This window comes from Thermochaetoides thermophila, assembly GCF_000221225.1.
Source record: "Thermochaetoides thermophila DSM 1495 unplaced genomic scaffold scf7180000011820, whole genome shotgun sequence".
NCBI classification, from domain to species: domain Eukaryota; kingdom Fungi; phylum Ascomycota; class Sordariomycetes; order Sordariales; family Chaetomiaceae; genus Thermochaetoides; species Thermochaetoides thermophila.
This window is the reverse complement of record NW_006383036.1, coordinates 3,088,158-3,112,797: the sequence shown is the minus strand read 5'-3', so window position 1 is coordinate 3,112,797 and position 24,640 is coordinate 3,088,158. Positions and strand designations below refer to the sequence as shown.

Below are 24,640 nucleotides of genomic sequence, written 5' to 3'. Positions count from 1 at the left end.
TCTTCCTCTGCAAGCGTCAGAGTGATTAAAACACGGCAGCCTCTCGGCCCTGTTGTAGGAAAGCTTGCTTGATTCTTAAAACTACTAGGGGTTTACTGATGATCTCAGCAGGCAGAAGCATCCATGCCAGGTTCACACGCCCACACCATCTTAGCCTCGAGCCCGCCAGGACATGTCAGCGGTATGGCTGGCTGAAGGTATAGGAAGGGACAAATAGAAGGCCGGATGTAATTTGGATAGACGAGCAACCGGGTTGCCGAGATGCCAAGCAGGTAATCTGTGTGCCGTGGAGACTATTCCTCGGGACTGTAGGCTTTAAGCTTCTCCTTCGTGCTTCGTGCTCCCAGGGGTGAATAACGCTTCCAAGGAACAGATTTTCGTGTGTTAGCCCCTCATTGAGCCCGAAACTGATGTCGAAGTCGGTGAGGGGCAGACAAAGGCCGAGAGCCAATGGCCAGCCTCCGCATTGATCCAGATAAAACGAGCTGAATGCCAACATACCAAGAAGGGTAGCCACTGCTCTTCAGATGAGCGATTCTGCGCCACACAGAATGACGGATTATTTACCAAGAGTAATCTCAGACAGGGCATATCACTAGCTAGATAGGCGGAAACAAGGACTCACCAAGACGGACTGTCCGCCGCCTGCCCCGTGTGCTTTTCGGAGTTGTGTGTTGCGTTGCTGTAGCCGAAAATTCGGTGGCTTTCGCCGACCCCTACACTAAGCCGACCGTTGGAGCTTCCGGTGCATATGTGGATTTCGGCATGTTGACCGGCGTCTACCGGCATCTTGGTTCGGCGTCTTACTTCTGGACCCCGACCACTCTACTATTTGTTTGAAGGCAGGTGACAATGGGCGATGCGGTGAACTATGGTAGTGGCCCCCTAGACTTGGTGATTTTGCCATCAAACACACCGCGAGTTCGCCAGTTTCTCTTTTCTTGGCCAGGATCACACTCCGTCCTCTCCACCGCCAACCCCTCCACCCCACCAGAGCCGAGCGACAATTTCGCGATGACGGTGTCGCGGTCTACACAGATGGCTCCCTGCCCATTGTTGTACGATATCGATACATGCGCCTGAACGTTTGTCCGTCTTACCAAAACTGAGCTCGACGACGTGTAGCGTGGACTTTGGCTAAACGGGAGCTCAAGAAGCAAAGAAACCTAAAAGGAGAGAGGAGAGATCCGACGATGTGGATGTGCCAAGTATAGTTGTAAATCTCTGCTTGTGGATCTGCTGCCAGTTGTCCAAGTGGCACCTCGACTTCATGGGACCGCAACTCTGCATTATTGCTGTCTTGCAGCACAGCCTTGCACCGACATTTGGATGCCGCCATTGTATGCCAAGGCAAGTCTCCATCATGCTCTGAAATCTCAATTTCCAAAGTCGTCTCAAAATAAAGATCCAATCAGAATATACCCACAGAATCGATCAAAGTCTTCGAGGTTCGTACAGAACATGAGATGGGAACTCCGGCCTATTGCGGAACCCGAAAAAATAAAACGTCTCCTATTACAATGGGGCAATTTCGGTGTGTGGTACTTCCAGAACATCCGTCGAACGATGGGCTCGTAGTTGCCGAGCGCTGGTAAGGCTGAGAGTGCCACAATGAGGCTGAGAAAGCAAGCATATGCGCGCTGTGGCGGGTGATAAAAGTGGGTACGAAATCCTGGCCCTCTGGCCGTCAGGGCGCCTAAGCAAGGACTGACGCCGTTTGCTGGGCTCTTGTCGCGCCAGGTTGACCACCTTCCCTATATCGAGCCTGGACCTTGATCATGAAGGTCAGAAGGCTAGGTACCGGGCAGTTGGACGAGTACAGAACAATGTGAACCCACTGTGTAATTATGAATTGAGTGTTTTTTTCAGGTTGCTTTGTTTTCCCTTCAACCGTCAATGGCGAGGCTATCGCGGTTGTTCTGTAAGAACAAAAGCCTGGAAAGCAAAGCCAAGCAGACCAATACACGGCAACGAAGACACTAAAAAAGTGAGAAATGATCTGAAGCATGCCTGTGAGTAGCATTTCGATCAGTTGATAGATTTGATATCGCCATGTATATCGATGTAGATGGGTGTACCTAGAAGCCAAGTATGCTGAACAATAATTGCATGACTGCTGTCTTTCTCTCTTTGATCAGAGTGTCTGTCAATACAATCCTCTACGGTAACAGTACGGATGTTAAACTCACCATATCTAGATCTTGCTTTTACAGAACTAACCGTGTAACGGTAGCCTTTACGATCGATTGGAAATCATCTCGTGTCTCCAGTTTTTGAACTCCGCCCGTGGTGCTCTCGGTTCTGGCTTCCCGGTCGCCAGGTGTTTATAACAGAGGGTGTCGGTGGTTCTTGGGCCATTCAGGGTAAGATTAAGCCTTGTCCCCAGACCAACCAACACAACCTTCATCAACCTTTTCAAACGAGCATCGAACGTCCATCGCCATGATTCAATGGCCATTCGCAACGGGATGTTGAATGATGTAGAAATACTCTTTTGCAGCCCCGTGAAGCTGGTAACTCCCCCTTGCAGCTCTTGCACCCAATAGGACCTATGCAGCTGGCCCATGGGCGGTACGCGCTGCACTGCCAACTTCTTCCGCCGTTGTATTTTCCAAAGAGGGTCAGCAAGCGGGAGGGGGCACGGAGCGCCCAGAGCGCTAGGGAAACCTGTATGGAAAAAATCTCGCGGGGTCCCCGAGTGCCACCGCGGAGCGTCTCAAGATGCACCCAATAGGCACCATGTGCTTTTTGAGAAAGGTTACATGTTTGCTCAAAGCGCCCTGGCCACTGCCCCCTCGATCTTCTCCACGAAAAGTCTTTGGTTGTTTGGAGAGGGGCGGGGGGAGGGGAGGAGAGTGGGGAACGTCGTTCCAGTGTTGCTTGTTTGGTCGGGGACCGGTCTTAAGTTTTTTTTTCTCGGGAACCAAGATGACCCCTAAGCCAGTCAACCTATCGCTCATATGGCCACCCTGGATGCATCAATATTTCACAGCACTTACACAGCAATTGGCAGTGGATTGCTGCAAGTGCTCCGTCACTATAACCACGGGGTGAACACCGAGGCCGGTGGCCAGTCAATACGGCATCCGCGAAAAGCCAAAACCCGGAGCCGATAGCTCCCTCCGGAACTGATGGCCTTGCTCCGACAATCCCCCACATTGCTGGACATCGCCGGGCCGGAGGAAGCTGAAGCAGAGACGGCACTTTCTCGCAACGTGGGTCTCTTGCTCGCAGCCAACAATAAAGCGAGCAAAGATTTTGTCGTGCTGAGACATGATTTTGCAGTGGAGCTTCCTATCACGCGATTTGAAAATCCACTCACACAGTGCAATTCATATCTATATATACTACGATCTGGCCGTGATTAACATGGATTTGATGGTTGATTGATTGACTGGGTCACGGGTCCATGAGCATTTCCGCAGGTTACTGGGGATTAGTTAGAACCACCCACCGGCTGGCAGGTCAGGAGTTCCAAATGAATCCAAGCATGGCACCCGAACCATGTTCTCGACTTCAGAGCCTGGTTGACCGGCGTGATGACCGCTGGTGATGTGCTGCGCAGCATGACATTCACTCTGCCCAGTAGCCGGTTGCTCGACAACGCGGGGTTCAATTGGTCAATGGAGAGGATGCATGGATGTCAACGCGAAGAACGCGTTGTAAGTGTGTTCTGAGGATGCATTCGCGTCGTGTCGCGGCAAGCATATTATAGCAACTGCAGGGTTGCAGGGCAAGGAAAAATCTTTTCGGCGCGCGTTCTGCGCAGAAGCTCGGGGAACCATTCCAGCATCTTTCGCGGGGTTCAAAGCCAGATCAGGCAAGCAAGCATGGAATGAAGCAAGGGCCGTGAGCAAACCCATTTATTTTCGCTGCAGTTTATGATTACTTATGCACACCAATGGTCTCACAAGACTCCAAGTGCTTAGGAGTAGACAATCTGACATGCAATCGCCCCCACAAACGCGACCAAGACACGATATGGTTTGACAGATCGTGCCGTTGCATTTGGAGCCATTGGCATACGGAGTGAAAAGTGAAAACTTCGCTCGCCAGGATACCTAACAAGTACGTAGTATATGCACGCATTCTCCACTGAGACTAGTTTTCAAAGACTAACCGCCATTTCAGCATTGTACACCTCATAGCAGCGCGCTTGCCGCCATCAACTCGCAACCTGAAAGCAGTGGTCAGGATGGTGGCCTGTAAGATAGCTCACCCGGTGTTTGATCGGGCGAAACTGTCTAAGGCTGTCATGAAATGTCTTCTACGAGATGTGAGGACACCAGCTTGGATCAGACTTCACTGTAACACTGCATGCTGCTGCTCCTCCTGCTCATGCCGCACCTTTACCAATCGTGACAAGGCGCCCAACCCCAAGTCTTTGCTCTCTGCATGCTGCCAAAACCCAGTCTGTTGGAAACCTATCCAATAAGCTGATACATGAACGTCTCCTCCCCCCAACTCTGATTCTTCGTCATCAGCAACAATCCGAGAGTGTGCCTAGGCAGTTGCTGAAGATGGCAAATATATCTCGGCCAATATGAAGTGTCAGACACCCCTCGATAGACATTTTACGTGTTCGCTTGCTGTTCTTGGCAGAGACCCTGCTGTTGCTGAACTGCACTTTTACTACCCGGCTGGCTGCATGGACATGGCGCAGCCTATACTTATCCTTCCTATGTACAGTGCCTTATGCCCATGAAGCATGGGGAAAACCCCAGGGCTACACGAGGTAGCACTAGGTAACCATGACAAGATGTGCCGCCGTGCTAAGATCGTGCTATTCTAAGCTCCCTAACCATCACAGCTCAGAAGCACCAGTCAATGGAAAAAGAAGACCTGATGTATCCGACGGCTTGGTTCGAAAAGTACTCGATGGAAGGAGCTCCGCAAGCACTCTGCATAGCCTCCTGTCGAACATCCTTAGAGTGTTGACAGCACGAAGGAGGAGGGGCCCTTCCTTCCCAGCGTCCGGTGTCCCCGCTGTGCTTTTCCTGGCTCGAGCCAGCGAGCAACGAGATCAAGAGATCCATGGGAAGAAAGCCTGGAGAGCATCTAACATTGATTGTTGATTGGCCGGCCCAAGCTTGCTGGGCTGCTGCGGCTGGCCCACTGCAATCTCGGCTCGGGCGTCCGCTGAGCTCCTATTGCTCACGGTCAAGCAACCAAACTGACCCCTGCTGAAGAAAGTTTGGAAAACCGGAGCGGCTGCTTGCCTGGTTCAGAGAGTGCAGTAATTATGGGGGTGTCTTAAGGGAATGCCTAAGCATGATGAGGTATATTCCAAGGCATTCCCATCATCGCCTTTAATGCCCTCGAAAACATCAAATAGCAAAGTCCTTCCAGGTCCAAAGGCCGTATCTCCACAGCTCTATCGACCAGTAGCTAGTAAAAAAAAAAAAAAAAAAAAAAAAACCTAAGAAAGAAAGAAACTGGGCAGCTGAAGATTGATTGCGTTTGGTAATCTCGATATATCCTGATAGAACTGCGCGACCTGCGCCCAACTCCCTGGTCCAACGTAGTGTCTTGTCATTTGGGGTGGTTGCCGCACCGCCTGGTGCCAATCCCTCTTTATCCCTCTTTATCGTTGGCTTACTGTTTTCGAGAACCTCCATACCGGAAAGCAAAACGAAACGACTGAGATGTCATGGCCTTATATTGATGATAAAGGGTCTGAGCTGGTCTTCTTAGAGACTACAGGGGTAAATGTTCATAAGCCTGAGTTCAGGAATGCCGGATGCTTGGTACATGATTTTACACCGGTTTCTCTCCAAAGTCATCACAGCTGACTGTCCCATAAAGTTAAATGGCTCAAGCAAGACATAAAAGCAACTCAATTCCAAATAAATCAGATGTATAAAATGATGAGATGATGAGGAGAGGTAGCACATAACAAGGCCTAATCTATCGGGTTGCTGTCTTTTTCCGATACATCAAATGCTGTACAACTGGATCTATTGAGGACAATAAGTGGCCCACTTAACTATTTAGGACTTTAAGAGTTCAGTGTTTGCTTGAGAAGGAGGACTTTAAATGTTAATTTATTCAGAAGCGCTCTTAAAGCTCTTCAATTTTGACCGGAAACTCACTCCCTTGGTAGTTTAGATACTTAGAATCTTGATAGTACTTGTGCAGACACCTGACATACACGTCTGTTCACAGTTTCAACTAAGGCCCCCTACCTGTGCCATGGGACCATTGTCCACTGTGATGCGCTTAAGATGCCCTTTTGCTTTCCTTGCTGGGAACTCGGATGAAGATGTTAGTTTATAGATGACATGTACAAAGAGTCCCCCCCTTGCTGTTCAACTTGAACCATCATTGACAGAATAGTTGAGATCAAACCTTGTCATTATATAATGTTTATTTGCTAACAGACCAGCAGAATCTCTACCAATACCAGTAGATAGACAAGATTGTCACTGTAATCTTCAAGATGGCCTTTATCACTTAACACATAAGAGATATAGATAAATGCCATGAACAAGATAAGTGTTGCACTAAGAGCTTGTTTATCCAGAGGAATTTTTGTGTGACCGAACTCCGGAACCTTGATCCAGACCTCTAGCTGACGTATGCAATCAAGTCTCACCTCCACCAGAAGCGGATACACAAGCTAACCTTAACATTCATAGTTGATACCACTAACATCAGGTGCATGTGTGATGTTCTGCTTAGGCAGTCACTTGGTCAGAACATTATGCTTCAAATAAATCACCAATTACTCAGCCCCATGACCATCAGGAATAAACACAGGTTATAAAAGAACAGGCATGAGAATTGGTCTCAATTGATTCAGTTTTGAAAAACAAAACAAACGTAAGCCTTCAAACGTAAGCCTTCATGCTCCTCAATGTAGCCCAAGATATGAGCAACAATACCTCGTCATGTGTGACATAGACTTATGCTTGTAATCAAGGAGCCATGCTCTTGAACAAATCCACAGAGTGATGGCAAGGTAACTGTCTCATTCATTGACTGTACAATGTCACTCACGCTTTCTACGTTTAAGCTTAGGTATAATGTTTTGATTAACTTGTTGGCATATATAGGGATAAGAAGTCATACTTCAAGTGGATCATCCAGGTCAGTGTTGACTTTTATTTAAGCTTAGCAACGATGGGTAGAGGCATCAAGTTTGTTCTCATCTGACAATATTGCTCACCATTGAAGGCTAGGCTGTTCAGATTCAGGGATTGACACCGTATATCACTAAAGTTTTTTTTTTTTCCAGACAAAGCTTCTTCTCTAGGTGGAATGCTCTGACAATTGTAACCAGTGTGCGAGTAAGCCGCCGTTATGGCACTGATCCTTGTCTTCCCTTAATGAATCCCCTAAACCTCTTGTTGAAACGGAACATTACAATATGATCGCTCAAGGTATAATGCCAAGTGTTCACTGACCAAGACAAATGGATCCGAAAAGCCCCTCAGCTGGATGTCCTGAAACTCTTAAACAATGATGAAGTTCTCGGCAAATGTGGTCACATTAACTTGTTTTGTAAACCAATGCAGGACTTATTTGAATCCAGAGCAGTTTATATAATCATTGTCTATGCAAGACTTGTTTGGATAGAGATCCATCAAAGTTAACGATTCAGATTATATGAACCCTGACATGTTACCTATTCTCTCAGGGAGACCCAAAAGGGCACCCTTTGCGAAAACAACCCGGTATGGAAAGGCAGCCGATCCAGTCATACAATGAAAGTCATGCCCATTGTTCATATCGAATCCTATCCTACCATCCATGCAACACAAGGGCAGAATGTCAAAAGGAGCATGCCAACAACTCCCATTCCCAACATGTGCCGAGCCCTGAATAGCACCCTGAGCTACCTTATAACGCCATGTTAACAATAGTAGCAGGATCCTACTAAAAGAACAAAGCGATACAAAACAAAAAACAAAAGAGCATATTGGTAGACAGACCAAGGCAACTCCTATCTTGCTTCCTTTCCCTTTACTACTGAAGCAAACTTTGTCAACCAAAACAGATGTCCTGATGCCCTACCTTACTCCAGACAATGGCAACATGATAATGATGATGATGATGATGATGAATCGCCAAGAAAGATGAGTGCTTATAGACATGACAAAGAAAAAGATGAGATGATGGAACTGGAGCAATGCTACACAGGTGCATGCATCACTGTGAGAGCAGAACCAAACAAGCTAGCATGATTGTTGCTGAAAAGAAGATAAGGGGTATATACTCGCATGTAGACCCATGCACAGGCCCAAGGATACAAGAATGATGTGTATCAGTAAAATGACTATGCATACCCAAATTGAGATAGCCCGTCTCAGCAACGCCCAGGTGCTTCAGTCATCCGAGATGTGTCATTTAAGCCTGATCCAGTGAGCATGAGGCTAAGAAGCCCCTGCTTGCTTATTTGAAAGTCACATAGCGATACCAAGGTGGGAGGATTGCTGGAGTTGCTGTAATTCTAGCAGGAAATTAGATATAAGCGCCGTTTCAAGGCTGCTGAATTCCAAGTGCGTCTGGACGGGAGTCTGGTCATGTGTCTGTTCGATTTGGCTGGTCGATAAGTTGATGGAAAGGCGGCAAGCAATCGGAGGGTATCATGCTGTAGCTGATTGACAGCGAATCCGTTGCTGCTGGACAACCTGATACATCTGATCTCAACAACTGTACATAATATAACGGTCATGGCTGTAAGACTCGTGAGTGTTTGTGTTGTGTGCCTTCAAAAAAAAACAATATAGTCGGCAGGCGGGCAGTCAAGGGAAAGGCGGTGGTTGGTTATCAGGAGGGGGGAAGCGTTGATTTCGCCGGCCATTCTCTCCACGCGCAGTGATCCATTCGGCACTGCCACTTTGTCGGGATGGCAAATCAGCTGAGACAGGAACCTTGGTGTCATCTCTCCTTCCATTGTTGTTCCCACTTGGTTCAGTTTCTCCTCCAGGAACAAGCTGAGTGACAGCTTGGGTGATGGATGCCACAACATAACCACGTAGCTCCCTGTCCTCACGCATATCTTCCTTCTCCAACTGGTAGCGTGTCTCCTTATCCAGGTTGGCACGACGTAGGTTCTTAATCTCTTGGAGAATGTAGAGCAGTACTTCTTCAGGGCAGCGAGTGCGCTCGTTGTAGTACTCCATCTTCCGAACATAGCGTCGAGTGACATCGGTCGCGCCGTCGATGGAGAAAGCGATGCAGTATGACATCTTCTTCCCCCAACCTTCTGTATACAGCCTTGGATTATCCCAGGCCTCCTCACAGGCGTCGACATGGATCCAGCGCTTCTGATGTTCCGAATAGACTTCGGTCCAAACGTGGTCCTCGGCATTCCATACCCAACGAACACGCCCGCCAACTGCTCGACAAAGCATGCTAAAGCAGTTGGCCCATTCGCCGCAGCGCCCACGTCGCGTTTGAAGCAGACGCCAGACATCACTGTACCGAGGAAATCGCTCGTATGCCCCGCATTCGGCGTTGGAACACCGGTAAAGTTCGACGCGCAATGCGCCATAGGCACTCTCTTCTGGTGTTGGGGCTGTTGTGCCATGTGCAATGGTCGGTGCCATGCATACCTGGCACGGGGGATTATTGACCCATGTAAAGAACTGTCGCCTGAACCACCTGTTACGGGGCGAGCATATTATCAGCGGTGATCCCTGAAGACATCCGGCAGCGGGGAATGGTTGGGAAGCAAGCCTACCTGAGCAGTGCACGGATGACACAGTCTTGATAACCCCATTCCGGTTTACGGCCATCTCCCATACTCTCAGCCTGTGCTTGCAACACTTGGCACTCCTCCTCGGCTTCGCTGTATATCCTATCCAGGGGGATCACTTGGAGGGCTTCGTCTAGCAAGCCGGGGTTCTCGTACTTCGTCGGCGTAGCAGATAGAGATATTAAGAAGTTGCGAAATTTGAGAGACTCTCGATCGTTTGGCGCTGGTGGCGTGGGAACCATAGGAAGGTTACGTATGTAGGAATAAGGAGGGGGTTTTCGTGGGTCATGGGGCTCAGATTCGTTGTTTCCCGTGCTTGATGAAGACTGCAATGACGAACCATGCTTGAGGCGCCGTGACTGGAGCTCATTTAGACGTTTTGTTCGTAGTAATTGCTCGAACTGAACCCTGAGGCTGTGCGCCCACTCCTCCCCATAGTGGTTCTGGCTTGGAGTGGAGGACTCCGGACGACGGGATTCCATGCTTGATCGAGAGAGTAGCGACGGAGTAGTGACGGAAGAGCTATGTACACGCTATTTCGGCTGTGGCAGGCACACGTGTTGCAACACAGCCCCTTGATGCCGGCTGTTGCAGCTCACGTCGCTCACTAGCGTTGTAGCTCAATACAGGTTGGTCTGGTCCTCGGACAGGAAAGCTCGAAATCGATATCAATAACGCGCGAGGATTAATGAAGAAGTTCTGTGGAAATGGACGGAACCGGCCTTTGTTGTTGTGATTGTATATTCAGGATCGGGGATTGTCGTCGTAGTCGTCGTGGCAGTCGTCGTCAACGGTGGCGCCTACTTGTGATGCGGTGCCGCGCAAGGTTGTTTGACGAGCAGTGTCCGCAACAAGGACGCAGCTGCCGTCGTGTAGGGTGGCGAGCCCTTTGCCGCGATCGCAGGTGCCCTAGTATCAGCTCAATGGCCCGATTACCATGGGACCTTGTTGTCGACGGACGAGCGCCGCTGGCTTCGAACACGCGGGAGCAGCTCGAGTTGTTGGATCGTCACAGGAAGGCAAAAGGTACAGAAGTGATCCAGGCGGACAGGCAGAGGGTAGACGGAGTCATAGGTGGGCCAGCAATGAACAAGGGGATGGGCGGGACAGGTAGGATAAAGGCGCTGCTGGCACACTGCGAGCGTTGAGTGGGCGTGAGTGATTCGAGTGGGGTGGACGCAAGGTTTCAGGGAACAGATAAAGGCGTGGTGCAATGGCGTCGGCAGCATTACGTTGACCTCCCCTCTCCCCTCCTACAGCACGCGCCAGAAAGCACGGACAAGACAGCGGGCAGCAATGAGGTTGCGTGGCAGTACAAGACAGTGCGGGACATATGGATCACGGACTGCGGAGCATGTGTAGGCGTCCTTCGAGATGCTGCTGAGATGGTAAGGTAAGGCACATATGGTAAGCGTTGTTACAGCCTAAGCGAAGCCCAAAGGGAGCGACATGCACACTTCACTAAGAATGACGCGGCCCCATTTGCCTTTTATTTTTGTCCATTGTGTTGGTTTACACAGTTTTACCACCGCACCGTCAAGCCTATCTTGCTAACTTCTTATCTGGCTGCGACAAACTCGTGATGTTCCATTGAGCTTCTGCTGTTGAACTCGTATGGGTTACAGGTCTGTACAGACCATGCCTCTCAGTACAAAAGTTGTCCATGGTTTGCGCTTCTCAAGACACCGGCTTTTCGCCAAGCACTCGTCGTCATGCAAAATACGGGAGGCTTCAGGAACATGAATAAAATTCGACCACCACTTCCTAAGTATGCGACGGATGGGCGCGAGTGCGATTCTACTTGCATACACGCGGCCATCATCTGTGGTTGGCATGAGGCAACCCCCGAGATCGAAAGTAGGGAGCATGGACTTGCAGAGAGCCTGGCAGCAACCCAGAACAGGGTTGTCTTGGGCAGAGAACGCGCGTCCCTCTGGGTCTAAGCCAATAAGGAGAGATTTCGGTTCTCCTCATTGCAGACGGTGTCTCCACTTACCGGCCTCCGCCTCAGCGCCCCGAAGATCACAGCTTACGGGGCCCTACAGCGAAGTACTTGAAAGATTTGATCTGAAAACCTTGAAGCATTGGGTTCAGCAGTTTCAGAGCTTCTTGCAGATTCAGAAATCTCTATTTTCAAATAAACTAACATTGCACACAAAAATTCTTGAGCTGTGGTTCCCCAGTCCCTTTAAGCGAACAAATCTGACGCTCAAGGTGTCGGTACCGCAGCAGCAGCGGTGGTCGGTGGAGACAAGATGACGAGGCATGGCTTTTGTCCAACGACGGTGTCACCGTTCGATGTCTATTGTTCTTTCCGCACCGTATGGAGTACACATTGGTAGACTCCATGTCAGCAACGTAAGGGATTCGGTTTCTTTTACCGTCCATACGATATCCATTTTAGTTCATATCGTATCAAAAGAAGATGGAAAGGCTTCCAGCAGGATGCTGTTTAAAATTCGCGATCTACGTTCTAAGATTGATTGCTCAAGGGCCAGCAAAAGATTACCGATGGGATGGGTGGAGCTCCTTGTGAAGAGGCACTGTGCATGTTCAACGCTGGCCCCACATGCTCAGCCTTGCGGTGCAGCTTCCAAAGGTCAACACTTCAGTTTCAATTCCCATTGAATGCTGGTGACTGTAGACAAATGAATCTACCTTTTCCGTTTTTGCTTTGAACACAAACAATAAATCAGAGTTGGGAGCATAGTTCCAACAAGTTCCTAGTCACAACAATTGAGATAGACAAAGCATTAAATGATCGACGTTCGGTTTTTGACAGGAACATCGTGCTGATGGTGCCTCACCCAAGCGGCTGCACTGTGTGGCGTTGCTTGGTGGAGGATTACGCGGCAGCCTTGGCACTCGACTGTCAGTGTTTGGTCAATCAGCAAAATGTTAGCTCATCACCAATTCGACCAGCAGCTTCCACTTAAACCAGCTTCATCTGTTGAGTGACAATCCATAGACGTGTTACAAACTAGTGTAATTGCCATAAAGCTTTTCCAGCAATACATCGTGTACCACTTGATTTCAACCTGCTAAAATCTTGAGATCATTATATTGTTCCAGCATTGCTTGATCACATGCCGTCCAGTTGCGAACCAGTATTTCCTGCTGTCAAAAGCGATGCCGATGGATTTCATGTGGCAACCCTACCTGTAAAGAGCCAGTTCAATCGATTAGAGCCGAGATCATTTTCTTCAGCCCGGGTTTCTCTTTTGCAATTCCCATCACGTTAGCAGTTTGTCTCACCTGCCGTATCTGCTCCTTCCAACCAAACTAGCCTGCACAGATCAACTTGGACAAGTCGGTTCAGGTTTATTGATTCCTCCGTCTTGGCACTTTTATGGTTTTGGATCCTCCAAATAAACTGCCGTCCTGCGAAATTTTATCCAGACTGGTGGCAGAGCATGTGGTTTGTCGGGTGCGCTGCAGCAAAGGAGAGGTGGCCAACAGGTAGCAAGTGATCAGTGTCACCCTGTCTGTCCACCCTATCTGTCTATGGAGTAATCGGCTGTCTAAAGTAGCTGGTACTAAGACGCCTTTCATACCAGGGTAGAAGTCACAAGAGGACTCAGCCGGTCGGGTTCGGGAGTATTTCTAATTCCACTACACCTTATCTCTGTTCCCTGCTATTTTCCTTTACTTCCCCCTTCATCCCATGACGGCTTAAAGATCACCCTAAGGTTTAGTGTCTTTGTGGAGCAACAAGACCACGCTTGTTGGCCATGTCTGATATGATCAGGAATATATATGGAAATGCACTCCAGCTTTGGAGAAGCGCGCCGCAGAGTCGACAGTTGGGTTACCGACTAGCGTTACGGAGCTCATGCTGCGTACTCCCAGTCTACCATTCTTGTGATTCAGTTGACAAGATGTATAACTCCTTCCGAATTGATACTTTTCCAAGTACTGATTTTTGGAATCTTCGGTGTTTATTGGCCAGCCACCTGATTCTGCTCTCTAGCATGCTGCCTTAGGTCTCCTCATCACTCGAAAACAAGCATCAGGAGTGTTTGGTATATGGCTGGGTGTGCATTTGATCCATCAGGCAAAACTGATACATTAACATTTTTGGCCTTCACAGTGACGAGACGTGGTCTCCTTGCTCCCCTCAGACGCAGCAAGAGAATCGCGGAGAAGCGAGAGGGAGAGCAAATCAAAGCGTTTCGCTGTTCAGTGGCAATTGGGTTGTCGCTACTTGCACGTATTCACTAGCCACCGCATTGCCTATCTGCGCTGGTGCCCTGTCAGGGATACGCGCGTGGGGTGGGCAACGATCGGCATGCGTAAGCCAGCAGCATCGCTTCTGGTGTTTGCGTGGGTCGGACATCGGTGAGGCGGATGGTCAGGTTCAGAGGCACGTCGATTTGTTCTCAGCTGGTATGGCAGCTACTTCCCCCAGCAGACCTTCGGGTCTCTTACGCGACCATGTCGACCGGACATTGGTTCAAGAAACGCGTTCCAAGTTCACCACATACCTCCCCGCATGGGAACTCGTCATGATCATCTCCACTCGAAGTCAGCTTTGATGCTACTCCGTACATTCAATCCCCGTCCCTTCAGCCAACTCTGACATATATCAAGCCCACAGTTGTCCAGGTCCAACAATCTCGTATGGCGATGCGCTATCTTCACATCGATGACTAAGTAATCCCAAGTGTCAAGAATTAAACGACAAATCGTGTCTATGCGCCCAAGACTGGGACCAGGGAGTCGGTAAACTATCACCTCAACTTCAGCTCCTTGCCTTGTGCTGTATAGCCCTCTCTACCTTTCCCACTCGCCCTCGGCGAAATACCTCTCGGGCAAGTCATCCTCAGAAAGTGGCCGCTCGATCAAGGCGACTTCAAGTGGCGGAATCCCTTCAACAGCACCCAACTTCTTCTCCATCATCCCCTCGATAGGAACAATGCCCATAATGGGACGGAACTGGTACGTATGCCACCATTTCGCCCTCGACGGACCCTCTTTCTCTGCATTAGCCGACGAGTTCGCTTCCCGATTCTCCTCCCGGAGACGCTGCAGCTCACTGCCGTCGGTCTCGTCGTCGTCATCATCAACCCCGCTGCTTACGCCAACACTCTTTTGGTCGTCTGCATCAACCATCTCAATGTCCTCCCACTTGGTGCCGTCGGGCGCAGAGGCAGCTCTAATTCTTTGCGGGACAAGAGAATGCTTCTCGATTTTGCTTCCAGCACCAGATTCATGGGCCCCACGCTTCCGCTTGGTTCCCTGCTTGTGCCCGTTCGTTTCAACCAGGTCCTTTTCTGGGGAAAAGTCTTGAGAAAGATCAAACATAAACAGCGAAGCAACTCCATAGAACCATGCTCTCTGCCCTTGCCAAACAATGCCCTTGACTTGGTCGCGGGTGTCCCGGAAAGGCTCGGGAAGCTTCGGGTAGGTGTTGCGGCGTGACCACTCAGAAAGCATGCCACGTAGAGGGTTGAATATTAAGAGCTGCTTCAATGTCGTAACGACGAGTAAGTCATAGTCGCCGTCGTCACGCGGAGTTGGAGAGAATGACAGCACCACAGGGGCAGCAGAAAGCTTTGGAATCATGGCTGCTTTGGGATTGCGTGCCCATCGCTCACCAGCGATATCTTCTGACTTCTCGTCTGACGAATCGCTTGATGATGCAGCGGACTCACCATCGCTGTCTTCGCCACCTGTGCCGTTCACCCCCTCCCCTGGGCCACGTAATACCCAAGTATCGATGTAGCCCGCCAAGTCGGCGACGCTGAGCATCCTGCTGTCAGCAGAAAAGGCGATTTGGCTAACATTCCGGTCGTAAGAACCGAGTCCGCCAAGGAGAATGTGTTTAGGTATTTGCCGCCGGAGTCGGTGCAACTTGTGAGGGACAGAAACGGTATAGGAAATACCGTCGGCGGATTCAGTGGCATGCACCCTGGAGATCATGACCTTGCTGCCTTCCTCTGCCCAGCATATCCATCTCTTATCCGGAGAGATTTGGACTCTTGTTGCGCCCAGTCCTGTTCCTGTCATATTCACCTTCTTAATGTAAAGTTGGCCATTTCTTTGGGCTGCGGCTGGGTCAAGGTGGAAAACCTTGACATCTGTGGGGGTTGAAGCAGCTAGGAGGGTTCCGTCTTCACTGATGGAGGCTGAAGTTATGTGAGAAGCCCCCTTAATAAGGACTTGTGCAAGGAATTTGCGATTTTTGCGCAAGTTCAAGGGAGCTTGAGGGTCATCGAGGAATTGTTGTGCTGAGTTGAGTAGATGCCAGATTCGAATTTCGTTTTCCCACCAGCTCAGAATATAGCGCGCTTTTGGTGCACTCAACACGGTAGGATGTTGCGGGAGATGGGGAAGGGTTCTGTGAAACTCTTTCCCTAGCGCACGAAGGGGGAGGACAATAGGACTTGCATCGGAACCTTCAAATGGACGTTAGCATGGCCCAAGCCCAACTGAGCGCACAGATATTGCTCCCAAGACATACCTCCAGAAACCACGACACTCATCCCCTTGCCCTCGAAGGATGCCATCGCTTTGACATCGTGCTGGTGGTATCTCCGGTGGAAAACCTTTGACCAGCGACCGCTCTGCCCGGCCATGGGTTCATAAACCGCCGTCCGACGGTCCATTCCTCCCGAAATAATCTTGGAGCCATCCGCGCTGACTGACAAGCATAAAACATCCTGTGTGTGACTCTGGATTCGCTGCGCCTGAGTATACGTTTTGCCATCCCAAATGCACACCTGGCCAGTTGAATCGCCTGACACAATGTCGCCGTTTGGCAAGCACTTAACAGCCCACACGATGATATTCTTAGAACCACCCGTGAGATCGGTTCCAAGTGTCATTTGCCGCAACATTGTGCCGGTTCGGACGTCATAAGCGCAGATGGTGCTGTTTGAGCAGCCAACGATGACAATATTGTGGGACTGGAAGGCAATACTGACGAACTTCGTCTTCTTTGATGGGGTCCTGGTGAGCGTCTTCTGAAACTTGAGGTCGCCGTCCTCGATGGAGTAGAGTACCAGGTTGCCGTCGACGGTTCCCGCGACTAGCTTGCGATTCTGGGCAGCCGCGGCGTTGGCCTTGTGTGGAAGAGGTTGAACACCAAAGCACCAAATTTCACCATGCTGACCGCTAGCATGCTTCTTCGCTCGCGCCTTCTCCAAATCCCATTCTGTGATCGTTGTGGTATAGCCAATGCTGAAAAGCCGCGACTTGCCGTGAATGATCTTGCCATCAGCCATCTCCTCGTCGGGATCTGTGACCCAAACTAAGCCATCGACGCTGCGATCCTTGCCGCCAGGAATGATAACTTCCTGATACCACCCGCCGTTCAACGGGTTCCAGATCTCAATGTCCCCATTGGCTCGACCGATAGCCAAGCGCACCTGGATATTCTTTTGGAGGTACTTCTTGCTCGACGAGACCACGGGAAGCGCCGAGTGCGTAAAAGCGACCGCATTAATTGCTGATGCAGGATAACGGACGAATCGGCACCGGTGAATATCCATGATTTCCGGTGATGCTGGCCCTGAAAGCGTTGGGGCGCAGATGACTTCAAACCCGAGTTCCTGACGGTCGTGATGAAGCGATTCCTGAACTTTTTTTCTGCCGTTCCAAAACTTTTTGGAGGGGAAGTCGGTCAAGCGATTAAGCTGTGGTCTGTGCGCGATTAGGTGGGGCCAGCGGGTGCAGCCAAGCCACAGCCGACACCAGCGGAAAAACCAGGGGTTACGTCAGGGTCTGCGCAAGTTCCGGGCTATTACCCCACCGCCAACCACCCCGCGGTCCCCAACACTTCCCGGTCCAATTGAACCAGGTTCGGCTGTGACTACAGATTACAAGCAGCTGAAGTATTGGACGCTTACATATCCGAAGCAACGCTGTTGGGTTGTCTGCTTTGATATCTTGTTTAGAGTCGCATATAGGGGAGCAAGACGGCTTTCAGCTGGTTCAGTGTACCTGTGAGAGTGGTAAGTCCGTCCGTCTATGACCGACCTTGGTCGCCTGATGTCATACGGCGTTGTCATTAAGTCTTGCCATGGCTCCGATCGTTCAGGAGTGTTTGTGTCCAGTGCAAGATACACTAACATATCGTTTTGTCTTTGCTTAGGTCACAACATACAACCAGTAATACTGCCTGTTGCTCGCGAGGAAGTTCCAAGGAAATATCTCTATGCGCTGTCCGATCTCACCGCTCTGTCCGCCACAAGTGCATCACTAAGATACTCCCTAGCTTTGGCCCACACATTTCGTGGAGTATTCATACCAACAACATCGCATCAACCCGCTGCGCAAACAGTAATTTGCTTCCTAGGGCCATAAGTCTGTCGCATCCTTTCCAGAAGTTGGATTAAAGCAAACGCATTTCGACATTGTACCACTTCTGGCATCTTTCGCCATGGATTTCAACAGCTCGTCACCTTACCCCGAAGGTGTTATCTCGTTCCTCGACACAGATCTTTACAAACTGACCATGCAATGTGCTGTCCTCAAGTACTACAAGGATGTCCCGGTTACTTATTCCTTCACAAACAGGACACCTGAGAAAAAGCTCTCCCGCAAAGCTTTCCGCTGGTTAGAAGAGCAGATTCTCAAACTTGGAAATATTTCTTTGTCCAATGAGGAGCTCGACTATCTGAAACGTCATTGTCCTTATCTTTCATCAGAGTATTTGGAGTACCTCTCTGAGTTCCGCCTGCGACCGAGAGACCAAGTAGTTGTCAAATTCCTGCCGGTGTCAGAAGACACAGGGGCCGACACCGACATTGGAGACATGGACATTCACATCAACGGGACCTGGGCAGAGACCATCCTTTATGAGATCCCGTTGCTCGCTTTGACCTCGGAGGCGTATTTCAAGTTCATGGAGCCGGACTGGACTTATGAGGGGCAGGAAGAGCGTGCCTATGAGAAGGGCATGCGGCTTCTTGAAGCCGGGTGCGTCTTCTCCGAGTTTGGCACCCGTCGCAGGCGCGATTACCATACGCAAGCACTGGTCTTCAGGGGTCTCATCAGGGCAGCTCGTGAAGCCGAGAAGCGGGGCTATACTGGCAAGCTTTCGGGAACCAGCAATGTCCATCTGGCTATGCGCTTCAATATTCCGCCGGTTGGTACGGTTGCGCACGAATGGTTTATGGGCACTGCGGCTGTCGTCGGTGACTACCGTGCTGCTACTGAAGAAGCACTCTGCCGTTGGGTCAGTTGTTTTGGCGAAGGCGTGCTGGGTATTGCCCTGACGGACACATTTGGCACCCCTGAGTTCCTCAATGCATTCAGCAAACCCGTACGGTATTTGGGTGAACCCGTGCCGACTGCAACAGACCGTAAGCCTAGCATTGCTGATACCTTCATCTCGGCCTCTTCTTCAACGGCTTCAAAGGAGAAGAAGGCCAAAAAAACATACGCCGAGGTCTTCACAGGCGTGCGCCAGGACTCAGGTGACCCTAAAAGTTTTGTTAAACTCATTCGCGAGTTCTATGATTCCCAAGGAATCACCGACAAGAAGGTCATTGTTTTCTCTGACTCCCTCAACATTGAACGCTGTCTGGAGTACAAGCAGGTAGCAGAGGAAGCGTGCTTTCAACCAACCTTTGGTGTCGGCACATACCTGACCAATGATTTTACCAACACCAAGACTGGCAAGAAGTCGACGCCATTGAATATTGTTATCAAAATAAGTTCTGCTGCCGGGCGGCCGGCAGTTAAAATCAGGTATGTGATGTCGGCTTGATTTCATCACGTTAGTGTATACTAAGTAATGCTCTCTTAGTGACAATATCGGTAAGAACACTGGTGATAAGGCAACTGTCGAGAAGGTTAAGCGGGAACTGGGTTATGTCGAGCAATCATGGGCGGAAGGTGACGAGACAGCCAGATGGGGTCGCGAGGATGACGTTCCCAGCAAGCCTTGATTGGTTTCTCAACCAACCATTTGTTGCACATTGTCGAAGGACACAATTGCTGTGGAAGAAGTTTTTTTTTGTGTGTGTGTGGTGTTGTAAGCTTGGAGGCGTGGTTTTCTCTTTTCCAGTCCAGCCATATCTGAGCGGTAACTGCTTTTCCATCTCCTGGGAGTCGCATCCGGTAACTAATAGAAAAGTAGAGTCGGACCCACGCTGGGTAAAGGAGCTGACTGTTTAACTGGGATATTTGTTCGGATTCTGGTGTCAGATAACATCCTTGAGAGCCTCAGAACCAGGTATTAACAACATGACCTCAATCACTGGATTCTTATTGCAGTAGATAGCTTTCCCATCTCAGCAAATACACTTCGCTGCAAGCTGGCAAAGAGTGACCGTATATCCGCAAGGAAACCAAGATGGCCAAGGGAACAAAAGGCCGATAAACCAACGCGGACATAATTAGGCCTCACAAGCGCTCATTAGTCGACCAAAAATGAACCTGTTCAAGTATACAGCTGGTCATTAACAGCGGATACACGGCGCAACACTTCATGGACTCTATATGGGTCCGTATCTGTGAAATGGTTGCGTGTGGAGCCTGCGTAAGGACTTGCACCCTTCTTAACGCCCAGCATCTTGCGGTACTGTGGTTTTGTTACTTGCTGCAAACGTGGTTACCTAGTACCTTACCACAACGAGTTTTGAGTGACATCACGTTTGAGGCCTGGAACTCGGTAGTTAGAAAGCCACAGCGAAGCAAACATCGAGGCTTGGCTTCTCTTACTAGCTGTGTGCCCCCACACATTGTTAAACAGTTGCCTGCTTAATGTATGCCGCTGAGCTGATTTTCCTGTAAATATACAACACTGTTGGCGGTAAGGCTCCCCAACCACTCGATGATGTTATCCTACTTCGGGTCCGTTGCCCCTTTCTAAAGCATCAGCCGCGCCTACGCCAGGACTGGCGCGATAGTATAAGTCTCTGCTTTGTGCAAAAGATGAACATTTCTCCATGGTAATACTTTCTGGAACTGTAGATGTGCAAGCCCTACAATTAATGGTCATGCGCTACTTTCCCCACGGTCGAGCACGGCTTGGCCAAGACTTATTTGTCTGGGGCGAATGCAACGACTGCAGGCTAAACTGGCCGAGCAGCTGCGGTTAGCTGCAAGTTGTATCCAACAAATCATGGTCACAAGAATATCCTCTGGCAGGGCAACCTGCCTGGCGGATGTCGCTTTACTTGTGCCACTGTGCACATACACAGGGTCAAATACGCATCAATTGCGCAACACTCTCGTAGAATCCAGAGCTTCCACTCCATACTTCGTTCAACATCTCTATGATACCGATATGTTACGTTGAGCGTAGGAGAAGTGTGAACTTTTGGCCCACCGAGGTTGCAGATCTTAATATTAGGGAGTAGATACCAGCACCGGTGATTGGTATCTCCTCGTCAGACCGTTATCAAACGGTGACAAGTCAGCAGCCTCTCACACTTTTCCCGAAAATCACCTTCAGCGAGGTCGAGAAATACAATGAAATGCAATACAATTTAATCCGATTCTCGAGCGGACAGGGTTCGCACAGCATCGTGTGGAGCCAGGAGCTTGGTAGCATAGGAACCCAACCAGGATCCCAACAGTCCGGTAACCCTTGCAGCAGGAGCAGTACTGCCCATATCGCTGGGACAATACACAAGTGGAGCATGAGAGCAACGGGACGTAAGGCTGGTTGATACCTAAGACACTCTACACTAGTGTATACCACATCACATAAGCATAACCTAGTCGGAAGGTACCACGTTAACAAACATGTTGGTTGGAGGATTGAGATACTCCAAGAATACGAAGCGCCGATCCCGCACCATGCTGCTGCGGCAAGCCCCTCTTTGTGATAGACTTGGTGGCAAGTATCCGCGGGGCTCAACTCTTTTTTAGATCGTGCCCCGGGTAGATGCAATGATAGCCTGAGCCGGCTCAGACAAGTCACGTTGCTCTTGTCCTGAAGCTGTAACCCGGGACCACTAATCTACAGCATCGCCGATTCTCCCAGGTACATGTTGGGAAACATGAACAAATGAAAGCACGACTTGTGGTCCGAGATCATCGACAATGACTATTTCCCTGTACAACACAAAATCTTTGCATATATTGACACAGCAGCCATACACAGAAAGTTCAATGGGCAGTTTGTTCCGAATGCCCTCTGCCGATCGGTTGGGTTCGAATGAATAGTGAGAAGATATCTCAATGCCTGTGTATGGCTCAACGATGTGATCATCAACATAAAGGGCCTTTGCTCAGCTATATGACTTATGTTCAGGACCCTCGGAGGAGATATGTGAGAAACAATCATATGGGTTTGTACTTTCAGCAAGTAAAGGGGGTAAATTATGCGAGTCAAGACAGCTGCATGCTAATAAACTGTAGTTTGAGGGATATCTTCAGATATTGTCGGTCCGAAGCAATGCTATGTCATCCCATATATGTATGCATACTACTACTACATGTTAGGCAGACCATTTAGCATCTCCTCTGCACTGCAAAGTCTTGATCACAAACATGTTGTGGACGGGGACCTTCGGCGTTGCGCAAGTCAGATCCGTTCTGGAATGGTCCAAACCAAAAGTGGGTCGTACCAAAGTGTCGGGAACCAGAAGCAAATGGAAACTTGGGGAGGAATTGCTGGGGAGCAGGATGGCCCGCTTGGCGTCGGGAATAAGTGGTGGAGACAAAGGAGCTTATCGGAACCCATCGAGGAGTACCTGCCTTGGTACCCCAGGCCATGGAGCCTGAAGTTCATCGCTAATGGCAAGATTTCTGTATATTAGAGAACCCACGCTTTAATTTCACGTAAGGAAAGGTCAAGTTGATTGGCTGAAGCACTCGGCAACAGTTATTCCGGCCCGCATCTTGCTTACCTAATCGATCGTGATGCTAGTTGGCTTTCATAAGATCCCGAATTTTTCCCTAACGGAGCAAAAGTGTTTCTTATTTGGTTGAAGTTGGTGTCGAGGGGCCTGGGGGTTTCCCCTGGGTGCATTGCGGTGTTGACGTCCGCCCGGGGGGGAGTGGTAGTCCGGGACAAGCCCTGGGCAGGCCAATTGTCAGTAAGCCTCAATCCTTCGAACACATGTCGTTAAAGCCCGCGCCTCTGGCGCGGGCAGCAGAACTAATTTTCTCCTGCCTAATGAGCGTTCAATGTTGTCTCGCCTAATTGTTCTTCTCTGCAATGCAGCTCATGCTGTCTGCCTTTCATGGAGAAGAGCGAGGTTTCCCGGGGTCTCCGTCCGTCTTTGCTTGTTTTGTGGACATTGCATGACGTGTAGCGCACAGCAGTGGACAGCTCATTCCCTTGTTGGAGGGAAATTGACACGACACCGAAATATTGGGCTCAGCGACCCAAAGGCCTGTGTTGACAAAAAAGCCCAGACGGGGGTCGTTCTTGAGAACCGTGAAGCGCCTGGGCGATCAAGTCACTTGTGTTTACCGATTTGCCACTTATGGAGCATCTACGTGGTATGTCTGCCTTCTCAACCAAACACTGGGAGGTAGCCTTCTTGTGCTTTACAATATGTATTGTACAGGCTAGAATTCGCCGAGAGAGGGGAGAGGGAGGAGGGCAAAAGTCGAGAGTACTTCAGAGCCGGCGGGCCAAGACATTGGGACCAGTCGCATTATTTGCTCATCTTACAACACTCCCAAATGTACATGCGGTCGATGGACAGGTGCTTGTTCGAACGCGCGGGATGACGAATCCAGATCTCCTCCTGACGCTCTGGTAATCTGCCCGGCACGCTAAATCCCTTGGTCACATGGCGAGTGCAACCTCATCACGCCTCACTCTCCAGTTGAGCTCCTCGGAGGGTCGGTGCACTTGGCTACCTCGTATGTACTACCTACGTAGGCGCTCCATAGATGAGGTTGGCATGTGTCGGCCCACCTCCAACAGCTCTCCAGTTGGCGGACAAGAGCGGCTGAATGCAGCAAACATGAAGGTCCTCTGCGCTAACTTTTAGCGCTTGCGTAGCATAGAATCCGGAAAAGCAAGCATCAGGCATTTCGAGCACAACTTTCATGTTCTGTAGCATAGCGCCTGCGCATGATGACAGGAAAGACGAGGCACAGGTGCTGTAAGAGGTGCTACAAGCACCCCGTGGCAAACTTGGGTATATGTACTTCCGATCTCTACGACCAAAACTCCTCTTTTTACACCGGGTGTTGAGCATTGGGATAACAAAACCTGAATCAACCAATGGTAACCCTTACCCTTCGGATGGGCCTAACTTCCAACACTTACCACGGTTGTTCAAGCTTCGACCCGACAGTTTGGAGCGGGCCTTTCCAGCTGTGTTTTAGTCTCCTCCCACGAACTTACGGACTTGATCGTGCGACTACTGTAAGCTCAGTGCGTGCTGGGATTATACACGGACTGATCCGAACTACAGGGCTCCGCCACTGCCCACAGGGCTTTAGGCAAGGGACGGGACTGGGAAAATCTTCAATGGTGTTACAATGATAGATGCCCATGCTTTGTTGACCACCACCTACTTAACTTGGAGGTACAGATACACCACGGAATCCACGTGGATTGAAGAGACCCGGGTCCAGCATATCGGGTTCTGGAGAGGTGGGTGAATCGAACGGATAGGGTCCAGCAACGCCCCACGTTCGCGGGAGAGATTGTGCGTCTCATCTTCTAGGTACCTCGAGGTTTAAGAAAAGGTCTGGAGGAGCCATTCTGGGACAGCGGAGCATGATTTTCACATCAGATGGCAAAATTACATTATGTGTAGCTCATTCAGTCCTCTCATCAAAATTCTGTGATGGCGTAACAAATTTCCAGAACCAGCCAAATGGTGCCCTATAGCCCCTCATTTGCAAGAAATGTCACTGTTCTCGTGGTATATTATTTGCACTGTGTGGGTGTGTGGTAGGCACGTAGTAACTCCGTACTGTGCCGACGTAGACTTGGAAGGTTTTGTGTTCCGAACCTTCGGTTCCTCTTCTGACGAACAGCTGTCCAGCCTTCAGGTTCCCTACCTTAAA

At 49.9% G+C, this 24,640-nt stretch overlaps 3 protein-coding genes across 3 annotated transcripts; 1 reads left to right on the top strand and 2 right to left on the bottom strand.

Annotated features, from left to right (window-relative positions):
- Nucleotides 1–8,747: 8,747 nt before the first annotated feature.
- CTHT_0058390 (uncharacterized protein) lies at nt 8,748–10,185 on the bottom strand (the record flags this gene model as incomplete). The annotated part of the gene is made up of 2 exons (XM_006696096.1): nt 8,748–9,609; nt 9,689–10,185. 2 exons carry the CDS (start codon nt 10,183–10,185, stop codon nt 8,748–8,750), a joined length of 1,359 nt encoding a protein of 452 aa, XP_006696159.1.
- Nucleotides 10,186–14,476: 4,291 nt separating this feature from the next.
- Nucleotides 14,477–17,196, bottom strand: CTHT_0058380 (uncharacterized protein; the record flags this gene model as incomplete). Its single annotated transcript, XM_006696095.1, has 2 exons — nt 14,477–16,101; nt 16,167–17,196. The coding sequence occupies 2 exons, from the start codon at nt 17,194–17,196 to the stop codon at nt 14,477–14,479; spliced, it is 2,655 nt and encodes an 884-aa protein (XP_006696158.1).
- Nucleotides 17,197–18,086: 890 nt separating this feature from the next.
- CTHT_0058370 (nicotinate phosphoribosyltransferase-like protein) lies at nt 18,087–19,599 on the top strand (the record flags this gene model as incomplete). The annotated part of the gene is made up of 2 exons (XM_006696094.1): nt 18,087–19,399; nt 19,458–19,599. 2 exons carry the CDS (start codon nt 18,087–18,089, stop codon nt 19,597–19,599), a joined length of 1,455 nt encoding a protein of 484 aa, XP_006696157.1.
- Between the last annotated feature and the right edge of the window lie 5,041 nt (nt 19,600–24,640).